General features: G+C 33.2%; 2 protein-coding genes across 2 annotated transcripts; one reads left to right on the forward strand and one right to left on the reverse strand.

Annotated features, from left to right (window-relative positions):
* Positions 1-5,066, reverse strand: LOC306843427 (V-type proton ATPase subunit D). Its single transcript, XM_079374922.1, has 9 exons — positions 4,856-5,066; positions 3,949-4,066; positions 3,748-3,827; positions 3,587-3,654; positions 3,446-3,490; positions 2,607-2,710; positions 2,445-2,511; positions 2,274-2,352; positions 1-630 (listed from the first exon to the last, which is right to left on the reverse strand). Exons 1-9 carry the CDS (start codon positions 4,894-4,896, stop codon positions 486-488), a joined length of 747 nt encoding a protein of 248 aa, XP_079231048.1. The 5' UTR covers positions 4,897-5,066; the 3' UTR covers positions 1-485.
* A 471-nt stretch (positions 5,067-5,537) lies between these two features.
* On the forward strand, positions 5,538-15,031 carry LOC306843775 (eukaryotic translation initiation factor 2 subunit 1-like). The gene is made up of 8 exons (XM_079375441.1): positions 5,538-5,693; positions 6,953-7,195; positions 9,565-9,644; positions 9,719-9,870; positions 10,803-10,909; positions 13,422-13,519; positions 13,606-13,749; positions 14,596-15,031. The coding sequence occupies exons 2-8, from the start codon at positions 6,955-6,957 to the stop codon at positions 14,719-14,721; spliced, it is 948 nt and encodes a 315-aa protein (XP_079231567.1). The 5' UTR covers positions 5,538-5,693; positions 6,953-6,954; the 3' UTR covers positions 14,722-15,031.
* The last annotated feature ends 796 nt before the right edge of the window (positions 15,032-15,827 follow it).

Consider the following 15,827-nt stretch of genomic DNA (forward strand, 5'->3'; position numbering starts at 1 on the left):
GACCATTTACAACATTTATTGAAATTAAATTCACATGAAGTGAAATCTGAGTACACATTTGCACTACTAGACGTGGAGGAATGTTCGGTAAGGATTGTGTCAACACTGAACTGTTTCTGCTCAAAGTCAAAGAGAAGCATGGTACGTCACAGAATATTCTCAGTTATCACACACTAGCTAATGGAGAAGGTTGCACACGCATGCAATAAGACTGGAGCGTGCAATGATCATTTTAATTCATTTGAACTACTTTACAGGTTTTCATTTCTGTTCAGACATAAAAAAAAACAACCTTGCACTTTAAACCGTTTTATGGATTCAGGCGATCAACCTACACATTTTTAAAGCGTCTGTGATATATATTCTATTCATCATAAACAAAAAGAAGTGACACGGCACCAACATACACACAAAACAAGAGCTTCCTCTTTTCATGTAAAGCTCGGCCTTAGTCACAGAGAATAAATATGATGTGGTTTGCGGCTTCATTCAAACAGCATGTCCTCGTCGGCCTCTTCGTTCAGCATGTTCACGGGCTCTGCGATCGGCCCCAGTGCCGCCAAACGCTTGGCGATCTCCTTCTCCGTCCTCTCACGGAGCTGCTTCTTCTTCTCCTGGATCTTCTTGAGCCTGTGATGGGAAAACGGGAGGATGAAGGGTTGGTGGATATTCTGAATATCTTATTTTTGGACTGTACATAACATTGGTCTCAAACTCAGTTCCTGGAGGGCCACAGCGCTGCACAGTTTAGTTCCAACCGTAATCAAACACACCTGATCCAGTTAATCAAGCTCTTCAGGATCACTAGAAACTTCCAAGCAGGTGTGAGTTGGAGCTGAACTCTGCAGAGCTGTGGCCCTCCAGGAATTGAGTTTGAGACCGCTGGTATATAACATTAGATTAATATTTCATTTGAGCTGCCAAAACATTCTATGTATCAGGGTTTGGGTGCTTACGTTTGATTAAATTTAAGGTTATAAAAATCTTTAAAAATGGTGTAACGAAAGTCTAAATGATAATTTTAAGAGGTCTTAAATTTGGGGATGGAAAAACAGGAATCACAATGTTGCCTAACGTGATAAACTTCAAAAAACTATTATTAATTACACCGGAATGCTTTGCCTTTCTAACTCAAAACACAATCATGCATTTATGACAAGCAATTACTCGTGATAAATTATGAATTTATTTATTGATGTTTCTATGTTGCAGATAGTTGTTACAGTACATATTATCTCCCTCCTCATTCTGAAAGAGCAAAATAAAATTCAACATTTTATTTCCAAAATAAGAGTCCTGGTGCATTTTGGGATTGTTTATCAAGGAACGAATAAGAATATTATTTAACAGATTTTACTGGTATCAGCACAATAATCTGGTTATTCCTATTCTTTAAACAAATTATTATTGTATCAGCAAACTCCAATAACAGTCTACCTCTAATACATATTGATTTTTGCTACATAAACCAATTTCATATATAGATCAGGGTTATTATAGTTAACTAAAACTAAACCATAAAAATCATTCAGTTACTGGAAACAAAATAAACGTTATATTAAACACTATAAAAAACAAAACAATAATTAATTCAACTAATTGACAAGGCAATATTTCTTACTTTCATTTAGTTTATTTAAATAAAAAAATCATAGATATATTTAAAAAAAATACTATTGAAAATGTCAAAAACACACAAAAATGACTAAAACTTTGATTGCAATTAAAATGAAAACAAAATATAAACTAATTTTAAACTACAATATTATCTCGATATAAAAATAACACTGATATAGCAAAAGCAATAAATGTTTGAAACAGTAGTATGCTATATTGTCGTCACATGATGTTGCTATATGTGACCCTGGACCACAACACCAGTCTTAAGTTGCTGGGGTATATTTGTAGCAATAGCCAAAAATACATTGTATGGGTCAAAATTATCCATTTTTCTTTTATGCCAAAAATCATTAGGATATTAAGTAAAGATCATGTTCCATGAAGATATTTTGTAAATTTCCTACTGTAAATATATCAAAACTTAATTTTTGATTAGTAATATGCATTGCTAAGAACTTCATTTGAACAACTTTAAAGGAGATTTTCTCAATATATAGATATTTTTGCACCCTCAGATTCCAGATTTTCAAATAGTTGTATCTCAGCCAAATATTGTCCTATCATAACAAACCATACATCAATGGAAAGATTATTTATTCAGCTTTCAGATGATGTAGAAATCTCCAGGGTCACATATTGCACCGCGGTCTCACCTGTAGAATTCCTCTCGCTCCCGTTCATCCAGCTCAGTAATGATGTATGTGAGCGTGCGCTCGATCCTGGGAATAATCACTGAGAGGAAAAACATAAGAGCGTCATGTTATAGTGCTTCTAAAAGAGGCCTGAAGGTTTGGTTCTCTTCAGAGGTGTCTGTGAGATCTCACCGTGCTCGATGGCGTTCACACGGCGGTTTGTGACCTTGATGGCCTCGTCCAGCGTCACAAAAGAGGTCTGTGTGTGAATGAATCACATAAAACATTGATTAAAAATAAAAAAATTGGAATTTTGACATTTTCTTTTATGAATATGGATACAAATATTCATACCTGCAGTGAGGCCAGCTCTACAAGAAGCTCGACTGCTTTGGCGTAGTTCCTCTTGAGCCGAGACAGCTGCTCTCCACCTCTGGCCAGACCAGTGAGCTCATAACCTGCAGAGAAGAAAAAATACATCTGAAATGATGATGTGTTCAAATGATCTTCAGTATCATGCTTTTTCACAAGTATTTGCCATCACCCTCAGGCCATCCAAGATGTAGATGAGTTTGTTTCTTCATCAGATTTGGAGAAATGCATCAGTGTCTCAGCAATGGATGCTCTGCAGTGAATGGGTGCCGTCAGAATGAGAGTCCAAACAGCTGATAAAAACATCACAATAACTCCAGTCCATCAGTTAACATTTTGAGAAGACAGAGTTGTGTGTTTGTAAGAAACTAATCCATCTTTAAGACATTTTGCACTTCCAGCTAAAATACGACACTATAATATAACAACGCTTCCTCCAGTGAAAAAGTGGTCTGGTCTGAATCAGGTGAGAAATCAGATCAAGCACTATACAAGTATGTGGGTGGATTTTGATGTGAGAGACAACAGGAGATGGACTTTCACTGGAGGATTATGACTCATATTTTAGCCAGAAGTTAAAACGCATTAATGATGGCAGAAAAGATATTAACTGATGAACTGGAGTGGTATGGATTACTGGTGGATTATGTTTTTATCAGCTGTTTGGACTCTCATTCTGACGGCACCCATTCACTGCAGAGCATCCATTGAAAGAATGCTACATTTCTACATCACCTACATCTTGGCTGGCCTGAGGGTGAGGACATTTTCATTTTTGGCTGAACTATTCCATTAAAACATGAAGAGAACAGGATCCTTACTGTCTCCTCCCTCCTGGTAATGCTCAAACACCGGTAGAGTAACTCCTGAGAACAAACACAGGTGACACTCATGATGAGGTGAGCAGTTTCAGAAGAAATCGGCCTGTTTTTTTGTTACTAAAAATGATTTAGCTAGCGAACCTGCAACATTGTCCCGTTTTGCTCTGACCTTCACCTGGGCCTTGTTCACGTTCTGAATGACTGTAGTACTGATGGGACAGAATTCAAACACATTCAGTGAGATCTGGTATCAGATTCTTCCTATAACTATAAAAAAACATTGCTTTAATGAGATTAACTACCTGAAGTCACCAGCAGCAAACTTGGCCTCAGCTAATGAAAAGGCTGCTTCTCTCATCACCTCTCCCATCAGCGTCTTAGTCTGAAAGATTCAAATAGTCACATCAATGATAAAAGAAAAAAATAAATAAGCGACAAGAATAAAGTCAACATGTAAAATAAATAAAAATGCCTCAAATAAAAGCATAGCACTGATGTTATACCTCGATGATTTTTCTAAGAATTTGTCGAAATCGCATGGCCAGAGCATCAGCTTTCTTCTTCAGCAAACTCCGGCCAGTTTGAGCTCCTTTCAGTCGAGCTTTCATAATGGTCTGAGCCCTGATAATACATAATCAACAACAATATATACAGGCCATGAATATTAAGGGTATTTATGATACAGGCCATGAATATTAAGGGTATTTATGATATTATTTAGTAATGCGATTCTCATATGGTTACATTTTTGGTCATACTTCCTGAATATGCATGTATTTTAGCATCTATTTTATTATTCTAATGTGATTATTTATTGTACATATTGCATTATTATAGGTTACAACCACTATATAGGCTATACTATGTATTTCTGGTCAGTAGAGGCTCACATGACTGTGAATAATATCACTTCCTCTTCTCAGTCCACTTAAAATACTGCCAGATTTGATTTATATGAATCCAAAATATTGTCATCCATCATATCGAGTTACTCTACAGACAAAATGTATCTGCGTAATAATATATTGGCAAATATGATATGCGTTTTTATATATTGTAAATACAAAATTCATATAAAATACATTATATACTTAAAATGTGTGAATCAACAATTCAACAACATCAAAATACAATATATACACATTTTAAAGATTTTTTAAAATTATTACTATTTTGTAAACAATGCACATTTAGCATAAAACAGACGCTTTCTATAACTCTTCATCTCTGATCAATTTATAAATAATAAAACCTAGAGGAAGCACGACTCCTGCGCATTCAATATCATCTTAGTTCGTGCTTTGAGATTCTAATTGCTTTCTAAAAGCATAAACTGCTCAAATATGTTTCTATCAAATGCTGTTTTCATGCACGATTGAAAATAATGCATTTATGGGCCGCAATACTCACATTCTAGAGGGAAAAACGTCGATCCGATCTTTTCCGGACATCTTTGTTCTTTATTGAAACACTGTATTAAACTACTGAGACGCGTTGCTGCTGAAATCGTCAAATTATTTAATATCACGATGAAATGATTATAATACTGTCGCCATGACCCTAGCAGCAGGACGCAGGATACGATCAGCTGACTGGAGGTCATGTGATTCCTCCTGAACGCAGCGATTGGTTGCGTCACTTCCATGCGTGTCTTCGTACGTAGCGGTATTCACTTTTCAAAATAACCCTCAACAGTAATGACGGTAAAGCAATTTAATTTGTTTCCCTAAAAATAATTTGCACCTTTATCTAATTTATTTTGCTTAATGCTGTATTTATTTATTTTAATTTACTTTGGCTTGAATAACTTTTGACGGTGTCTGGTCTACTAATAGTACATCCGTGTTTTATTGGAGGATATAAGATGATTTTTGACTTTAAAAAACGGAACGACCGTAAAAAACAATCAGTATTCTTTAAAACAATAAAGTAACCTTTATTATTTATATATAATCTGATTTATAGTTGAAATCTCCTCCTAAAAATATGCATAATTTTGCACAAAGTCAAAGTCAAAGTCAAAGTTTATTTATAAAGCACTTTTTTTTAAACAACAAGTGTTTATCAAGTGTTTAGCACAGACTTTTATTTTGAAGTGTGATTGACAGCGGCTGTGTTATATTCACCGGTCGCTGCTGGCTTCATTCTTTCTCGGATCGCAGGATCAATGGGCAACTAACGCTCGCAGAAAACGACCGTTTCTAGAGATTTAAAGGGTTTAAAGTGAGCCGATTGTGACACCTGTCAGGTGGGATTGAGTTACCTTTACTTCCGTGATAATTTGGCTCATGTTGAGCTCGTTTTTGGGATGATATGAGGGGTTTTAATGGCTCCTGTGCCGCATGCGCGCATTGAACAGATAGATAGATTAATAATAGATGCCTCAACAGACAGACAGATAGATAGATAGAAATATAGAGATAGATTTATAGATAGATGGAGGTACGTTTTGATATTTTCAGCGAAATTAATATGTAAACATTGTGTAAATTATGTGAACAGTGCAACAATCATCAGAAAATGACACGTTATGCAATATACAAAATATCCAACAAATAATACAACATTGTTTGCAATTATGTAGACTGGGGTTTTCAAGTTAAGAGAAAAGGAGTGGGGGAAAAATTAATAAATAATAGACATAAGATTAAAATTAAATTGAGATTAAAATAATAATCCCATTTTAAGAATACAAATAATACAAGTGATTAAAATACAAAAATGTTTAAATGATAAATTAAAAATATATAGATTGAAATAAAATAATGCAGAGTTAATTGTTTTTATTTTTGTATTTATATTTTATGTTAGCTAATATATTTTAGTTAATTTTTGTTTTAGTTATTTTAGTACATCAGGTTAAATTAAATAAATATGAGTAATGTTGCCTTGGCAACTAGCTAAAATGAAGTGGGTTTTTTTCGGCTAATGTTTATTTCAAATAACTATTTTTTTGATTGTTTTAATTTTTTAGTAATTAACTATACTAAAAGCCTTTTTCGTTGATAGTGAGTAGCAAATATCTTTTTTGAATTATTAAAAAAAAAACTTAATGCAAACTAAATATTTTCATTTGTCATATTTATAATATGTATTTTTTTACAGTATAAATTGGTTCTTTATACATGAAAATATATAGAATGGGTCAGAATGATCGTACTTGGGTTTGTGTGGCATCTAAAAGATTGATTTGACTACGTATCTAATAGGACTAATGGAAATAAATCTGATGTCAAATCTGAAAAAAAATGAATGCAGTTAGTCTTGTGCTCAATAAAGAATTGCTAGTTATCACCTGCATTGTTTTGATATGGTCTCATTGTATATTTTTAACAAGCTTTTGTCTAGTCACAAAAAAAAAAAGTGCAATTCTTTTACAAAAAATACTTAAAAAACCTCAAAAAAAAAAAAAAAAAAGCATTTTAAATTAAATTAAAAACAAATAAATTGAATCAAACCACCTGAAATAAAAGCGTAGGAATGATGTGCATTAATTGTGTTGCTCAGAGATGCCGGGCCTCAGCTGTAGGTTTTATCAGCACCGTTTCCCGGAGGTGGAGGATGTGGTGATGGTGAACGTTCGCTCCATCGCTGAGATGGGCGCGTATGTCAGTCTGCTGGAGTACAACAACATCGAGGGCATGATCCTGCTGAGCGAACTGTCCCGCAGACGCATCCGCTCCATCAACAAACTCATCCGCATCGGACGCAACGAATGCGTGGTGGTCATCAGAGTGGACAAAGAGAAGGGTGAGTCTGTGACAGACACAAGCAGCAATGCAGAGAGAGAGAGAGAGTTTCAGTCAGGGGCAGACATCAACGTTTCCATCAAGAGACAATATTTGCCCCCTGGAATTGAGTTTTCATAATTACTTTATTAATTATATCTATGTTGTCTTTAATGTCAGATACTTAAATTGAACCAATTACTTAAATCAATCAGAACACTTTAAACTGTTACTAATAACAATAAACTTATTCACAAACGATTCATATATGCACTACCATGCAACGTTTGAAATACGATTTTTTATTTTTTTATTTTTTAGAAAGAAACTAATGCTTTTATTCAGAAAGGATGCATTAAATGGATCAAAAGTGACAGTAAAGGCATTTATAATGTTACAAAAGATCTCTATTTCAAATAAATGTTCTTCTTATGAACTTTCTATTCATCTGTGAGTCCTGAAAAATAAAATGCATCACAGTTTACACAAATATTGAGCAGCACAACTGTTGATAATAATCAGAAATCAGTATATTATTATGATTTCTGAAGATCATGTGATGCTGAAGACTGGAGGAATGATGCTGAAAATACAGCTGCACATCACAGAAATAAATTACATTTTAATATGTATTCATATAGAAAACAGTTATTGTAAATTGTAATAATATTGCACATCAGTTTAAAATAGTCCAAACTTTTGTACAGTAATGTACGGAAGCGTATTGCATTCACTTGAGGAAAAAAAATCTACTCTGTTTTTCAGAATTCTGAGATAATTAAGTCATTAATTCAGAAAAACAGAGCAAAAACGTTTTTTAAATAAAAATTATCTCGTAATTCTGAGATAATTAAGTCATTAATTCAGAAAAACAGAGCAAAAACGTTTTTTAATGAAAAATTATCTCGTAATTCTGAGATAATTAAGTCATTAATTCAGAAAAACAGAGCAAAAACTTTTTTTCATTAAAAATTATCTCGTAATTCTGAGATAATTAAGTCATTAATTCAGAAAAACAGAGCAAAAACTTTTTTTCATTAAAAATTATCTCGTAATTCTGAGATAATTAAGTCATTAATTCAGAAAAACAGAGCAAAAACGTTTTTTAATGAAAAATTATCTCGTAATTCTGAGATAATTAAGTCATTAATTCAGAAAAACAGAGCAAAAACTTTTTTTCATTAAAAATTATCTCGTAATTCTGAGATAATTAAGTCATTAATTCAGAAAAACAGAGCAAAAACTTTTTTTCATTAAAAATTATCTCGTAATTCTGAGATAATTAAGTCATTAATTCAGAAAAACAGAGCAAAAACGTTTTTTATGAAAAATTATCTCGTAATTCTGAGATAATTAAGTCATTAATTCAGAAAAACAGAGCAAAAACGTTTTTTATGAAAAATTATCTCGTAATTCTGAGATAATTAAGTCATTAATTCAGAAAAACAGAGCAAAAACTTTTTTTCATTAAAAATTATCTCGTAATTCTGAGATAATTAACTCGTTAATTCAGAAAAACAGAGTAGATTTTTTTTCCTCAAGTGAATGCAATACGCTTCCGTAGTAATGTTTATATATAAAATATATATTTTTTTTTAATTTCTCCCAGATCTGTTCAGCACTCTTATGAAGCAAAGCTTTTGATTTTTCCTGATACTGTATCCTTTTTAAATGTATTTTAAGGTTCAGAGAAGAAAACCTATAAAATAATTACACCAATCAGCTGTTTACATCAGTTATACTTTTAAAAAACAGCAACTCATAGGGCTGCAACATTATGATAAAAATCATTATTGGTGATTATGATGAGAATCTGTGAGCGCAGAATTCAATCAGTGAACGCACACACCGACAAAACATTTAAGCGCTGAACACTTTAACACGCATCCGATTGGCTCGTTTTCAATCTTAACAGTGCAGTGTCATCGCTGACTAATCGGAACGCCTCTTGATTGGTCATTGCATTCAGAAGCTCAGCAGGAACACGTGTGATTGGTTGATAGTCTCAACGCTGCATAAAACAATACGTCCAAATACAACATGCACAGATCTAAATGTAATTCCGCAAATTGACCATTTTCATATTTAATTTTAACTGTGACAGACTGTTAAATTGTTGATTTATCTAAAACTAAAAAAACAAACCTTGCTAAGCTAACCGAGACTTGTCATCGCACTTGCATATCATTGCTCTTTTCCTCATTTGTAAGTCACTCTTGATAAAAGCGTCTGCTAAATGACTAAATGTAAATTTAAAACTAAAACAGACATATTTCAATTGTGCAGGGTCAGGTTTTGCTCCTTAATCTTGAATTTGAGGGGCATTTTTGTCGCAAGCCACCATGCATTTCCAACCCTGGTTTTACATTTGACCGTGTTTTTCTTCTTTAGGATACATTGATTTGTCCAAGAGAAGAGTGTCTCCGGAAGAAGCCATCAAGTGTGAGGATAAATTCACCAAATCTAAAACAGTGAGTATGCATTTTGAAAATGGAAGTAAAATGTAATGTTTTTGTGGTTTGAAGATGTTGTTGTTGTGCTGCAGGTGTACAGTATTTTACGGCATGTGGCTGAAGTGTTGGAGTACACTAAAGACGAACAGCTGGAGAGTTTGTTCCAGCGAACCGCTTGGGTGTTTGACGAGAAATACAAGAAACCCGGATACGGCGCCTATGACGCCTTCAAACAGGCCGTGTCGTGAGTGTCCAACATAGATGCAAACTCCTCAACTTTCAGTGACAACTCACTTTTTTGAGATCAAAATACAGTAGGTCACCTATGAGATTTGCTTGGATCCAATGAAAAATTGTTTTTATGAGGGGAAGGGTTTACAAGGGCACTTGTGATCTTACAAGGCTAAATAAAGAACTGGGGCCAGACTGGTCATAACTTTTTAAATTCAGTTATGAAAAGGTAGATTGGTCGTCTTTGTATTGGAAAAGTAAGACCACTTGGCAATTGCTAGTAAGTTTTGTGTAGTATTTTCTTTACCCTTTGTTTCAAAAACTGTCTAAAAGGTCTGAGATGTGGAAACGGTGAAGAAAGAGAGGACAAACATTTAGCATTTTAGGTCAGCATTGCCGCCTAGTCAGCCAATATTGTCTTAAAGCAGCACTATGTAACTTTTTCTGTGTTCAAAATTTGCAAAATGTATATAATGAGCGAGTGCATCATGCGTTTTTGTCTTATCCCAAATCACTATGGTACACTTATAATAAGTGCTTATATTTGGTCTATTGTAGCCTGGTCGGGTCGTAACACATACCTGCGTGACAGAAACGTCGAGAAGTAGATCCGGTTAGAATGTTCTTCCGCGGGAAGCGTGCAGTTCTGTTTATTAACCGCTTGTATAGCGCTGCTTTAAATAGCCTGCATCATTCAATATCATTCATAGCACTTCATATATTCAATCTTGATTTGTGTAAAATGTTGCAACAAGATGTTAGTTTGTTTTTTGGTGAAACATTACAGTTTTGGACATATAAGGTAATGAAACCTATTTTTAAAAATATAGTAGCTACAAATGAGCATGTAAAAGAAATTCTGCGTGGAGCATGCACTGAAAACAAAGCAAGAGTTTTAAGTGAAGGAGAAAATGTTTCGCTTATTTGCTCTGGTTTTTTTTCCAGCGATCCGTCCATCCTGGACGGTTTGGATCTGACTGAGGAGGAGAGGGACGTGCTCATCGACAACATCAACAGACGCCTCACCCCACAGGCTGTCAAAATCAGAGCAGGTACTTATCATCAACATCTGCTGCACTTTTCACAATACAGAAGTTAAAACATTTATTATTTATTAATAATAATATTAGTACTTTCATGATTTATATAAAAGCAAATTAATAACACATAATTTAATTTTATAATTTCCAACCTGTAATCCACAAGCGTGTGTATATACAGTCGTGGTCAGAATTATTGGCACCCTTGGGAAATATGATCAAAGAAGGCTGTGAAAATTAATATGCATTGTTAATCCTTTTGATCTTTTATTAAAAAAATTCACAAAAATCTAACCTTTTATTGGATAATAAGAATTTAAAATGGGGGGAAATATCATTATGAAATAAATGTTTTTCTCAAACACACATTGGCCACAATTAACGGCACCCTTTTATTCAATACTTTTTGAAACCTCCCTTTGTCAGTTTAACAGCTCTAAATGTTCTCCTATAATGCCTGATGAGGTTAGAGAACACCTGACAAGAGATCAGAGACCATTCCTTCATCCAGAATCACTCCAGATCCTTTAGATTCACAGCTTCTTCTCTTCAGTTCACCTCACTCATTTTCTACAGGGTTCAGGTCAGAGGACTGGAATGGCCAGCAGAAGCTTGGTTGTGTCATCAGTGACCCATTTTTGTGTTGTTTTTGAGGTTTGTGTTTGGAGTATTGTACGGTTGGAAGATCCAAACATGGCCCATTATAAGATTTCTAACAGAGTCAGTCACTTATTGATTTTTTCATCTGTTGGTATTTGATAGAATCCATGATGCCATGTTTCTAAACAAGATGTCCAGGACCTCCAGCAGAAATATAGGCCCACAACATCACAAATACAGCAGTATATTTAATTGTACACATGGGGTACTATTTATCCCTGTGTTCACCAAACCCATCTTGAGTGTTTGCTGCTAAAAAGCTCTTTTTTTAGTTTCATCTGACCATAGAAGCCAGTCCCATTGAAGTTCCAGTCGTGTCTGACAACTGAATATGCTGGAGTTTGTTTTTGGATGAGCTTTTCTTGAAATCCTCCCAAACAACATGTGCTGATGTAGGGGCTGTTTGACAATTTTTTTTTAGAGACTCTACTATTTTCTGCAATTCTCCAGCTGTGGTCCTTGAAGAGTCTTTAGCCACTCAAACTATCCTCCTCACCGTGCATTAGGACGATATAGACACACGTCCTCTTCCAGGCAGATTCATAACATTTTATGTTGATTGGAAATTCTTAATTATTGCCCTGATGGTGGAAACAGGAATTTTCACTGCTCTAGCTCTTTTCTTAAAGCCACTTCACTAATTTGTGAAGCTCAATTATCTTTTGCTGCACATCAGAAATATATTCTTTGGTTTTTCTCATTGCGATGGATGATCACGGGAATTTAGGCTTTGTTTTCCCTCCTATTTATATTTCTGTGAAACAGGAAGTCATGGCTGGATAATTTCATGTTCATAATCACCCTGGAGTGCTCAATTTTGAATATGAATGGGAATATACTTCAGAGATATTTTACTCCTAAGAATTTATCGGGGTGCTAATAATTGTGTCCGTGTATTTGAGAAAAACATTTATTTCATAATGAGATTTTCCTCCATTTTCAGTTGTTTTAGTTCAATGAAAGGTTAGATTTTTTGTGATTTATTTATTTTTTTTAAATAAAAGATCGAAAGGATTAATGATGCAGATTTATTTTCAGAGCCTTCTTTGATCATATTTACCAAGGGTGCCAAAAATTCTGAATATATATATATATATATATATATATATATATATATATATATATATATATATATATATATATATATATATATATATACACACACACACACTTCTCTTTTCAAATATTGTCTGTAATTTTTTATGTTTTCGAATGCAAATTCAATGAGACTTCAATGAGTTTGAACAATTCATATGTATACTGCTGCTCAATTTTGAAGTCTGTAATTTTTTTTTTAATTAATAATTTTATTCAGCAAGGGATTTATCAAAAGGGACAGTAAAATGTTAAAATGTTAGAAAATATTTATATTTCTGATAAATGCAATTTTTAGAACTTTCTATTCATCAAAGAATCCTGAAAAAAAATATGAACTGTTTTCAACTGATTAAAAAAAAAAAAAGAAAACTGCCATGTTAAAGTGTAATAATATTTCACAATATTATTTTTTGAATGCCAAAATTTAGAACTTTGGTGTTTATATGTAAAAATATATTTAGAAGAAAAATCACTTTTTTCAAAAATTCTATTGAACTCTATGAAGCAAAGCTTTGCATTGTTTTTCTTTTTAATGTATTTTAATTTTCAAAGAAGAAAAAACTAATTGATTAAAATCATAATAAAACTAAATTGATTAAAATCATAATAAAACCCATTCAAATAAAAAATAACAATTAAAACATTTGATTCAAATGTATACATTAGTACAAAGTTCATACAACGAACATATTTTGTTCTCCCTTTTATATGCCATGCATTATGTTCATGTGTGTTCAGCGTGATGTTTGCTTTGTCCCGTGGACAGATATTGAGGTGGCGTGTTATGGATATGAAGGCATTGATGCTGTCAAAGACGCGCTGAGGGCGGGGCTTAACTGCTCCACAGAGGCCATGCCAATCAAGGTGAGATCCACTTCCTTTATATCCAGTTCTAGCAGCTTCATGAGCTGCAATTCTGTGGTTCAAAGTGTGCATTGATTTCCTTTCAGATCAACCTGATAGCTCCGCCGCGGTACGTCATGACCACCACCACTCTGGAGCGCACCGAGGGTCTGTCAGTGCTCAACCAGGCCATGACGGCCATCAAGGAGCGCATCGAGGAGAAGCGAGGGGTCTTCAATGTCCAGATGGAGGTCAGACACTTTAGAGCTTCATACATTTACTAAACATCACAGAATAAACTTGATCTTTTAAGAACAAACACACACTGATAGTCATTGTTTTGCACTTTTGAGTTTAGACAAAAACAAAAGAAAACAAAAAATATATTAAAATATACATGCACAAGTATTTGATCTGACTGCATCCTCATGCATGAATGTTTTTCATCGTGCAATATACATGATATTATTTACAATATACAGTAGATCAGGGGTTTTCAAACTGGTATCTGGACCAAGTAACATAAAAGAAATAAATAATCATAATAGATAAACAAAATGCATCATAAAAACAGATTGAAAAAAACCCGGGATAAATGTCAATGTTAGAAAATTAATAGAAAGCCTTAAAAATTATTTCAGTATAGTGAGTAGAAAAAAATTAATGAAACAAAAATACTATATATATATATAAAATAAAAAAAAAATAGGGACATGCATAAAATTACAAATACTAATAAAATTGGTACATAAAATACATAAAAAAAGATTCAAATAAATAAAAATGAATTAAAATAATAGGAATAATAATAAAATAAATGATTAAAATAAACTATTTAAAAAATGTATTAAATAAATGAATATAGTACCAAATATAAATAATAATTTATATATATTTTAATTCTTTCAGATCCATTGGACACTCTGTGAAGCAATGCTTTCTTAAACTGTTTTTTCCTTTTAAAAAAACAACAATTATGATTAAAGTGAATAAAGGCATAGTGCAGTACTACAGTGAGTAGGAAAACACACACAAAAATCCAATGCAGTATATGAACACATTTTAAGTATTTGCTCTGATTGCGTGTTTGTCTTCAGCCTAAAGTGGTGACGGACACAGACGAGACAGAACTGCAGCGGCAGCTGGAGCGTCTGGAGAGAGAGAACGCAGAGGTGGACGGCGATGACGACGCTGAGGAGATGGAGGCCAAGACAGACGAGTAGATCAACAACTGCTCCAGCGCAGAAACCGTTCAGATGAACTCTTACCAAACACTGATGCTGCTGCAGCAAGCTCACTTTTACACAAACATTATAAAGCTGATTTCTGAACCGGTGGCCTTGTGACCCTTCACACATCTGCTCACATTTACGCTGATTCAGCGATGCAGTGAAGTAAACACAAGCTGTTTCTCGCTCTGCTTCAATCTCAGTAAAATTCTGGAAAGCTGTTGGAAGTTTTGTGTTCTTTAGCATCTGTATTTATTTGCATATTGACATTCTGCAAAGCTACTGTTAAATAATATTTGAAAGTACGTATTGTGAGTTAAATTTTTGCTCAAAATATCTAACCAAAAACATACTTGTGTGAAAGTACATATTTACATAGTACTTAAGCATTAAAAAAACTAAAACTATAAACCTTTTTATTAAGCTTTTAATATAGTAAAATAATTTATATAAATATAATTTTAAAAATATTTTCAAATACAGTATTTATTAAAGTAATTATATTATTTGTATCAATTATTAAATGCCAAATGAATAAATTAAAAGGTTGTCAGACACAAGCAAGGTTTGGTTGAGGAGAAAAAAAAACTAAATTTCTTTGGTTTGGTTGTGTGTCCCAACAAATATTTATGTGAATATAGAATGTAAATTATTTGATTAATATTAATTGCATGACAGACCAATTATTATAAAACATTAAATTCATTATGTACTAATAATGTATATTAATGTTCATTTAAACTCATTTTACTTTAAAACATTTTATTTACTGCAAACTTTTCCAGTGCTTTTCAGTGTTATAGTTTACTAAAACGAAGACCATAAAAACATGTTATTACTTGAGTAAATATTAACAAATAAAATCCTATACACACACATATATATATATATACACTAGCTGAAATAGTATGTGTATATATATATGTGACCCTGGGCCACAAAACCAGTCTTATGTATATTAGTAACAATAGACAAAAATGCACTGTATGGGTCAAAATTGTCTATTTTTCTTTTATGCCAAAAATCATTAGGATATTAAGTAAAGATCATGTTTCATGAAGATATTTTGTAAATTTCCTACAGTAAATATATCAAAACTT

Source organism: Barbus barbus (genome assembly GCF_936440315.1).
Source record: "Barbus barbus genome assembly, chromosome: 24".
Taxonomy (NCBI): Eukaryota; Metazoa; Chordata; class Actinopteri; order Cypriniformes; family Cyprinidae; genus Barbus; species Barbus barbus.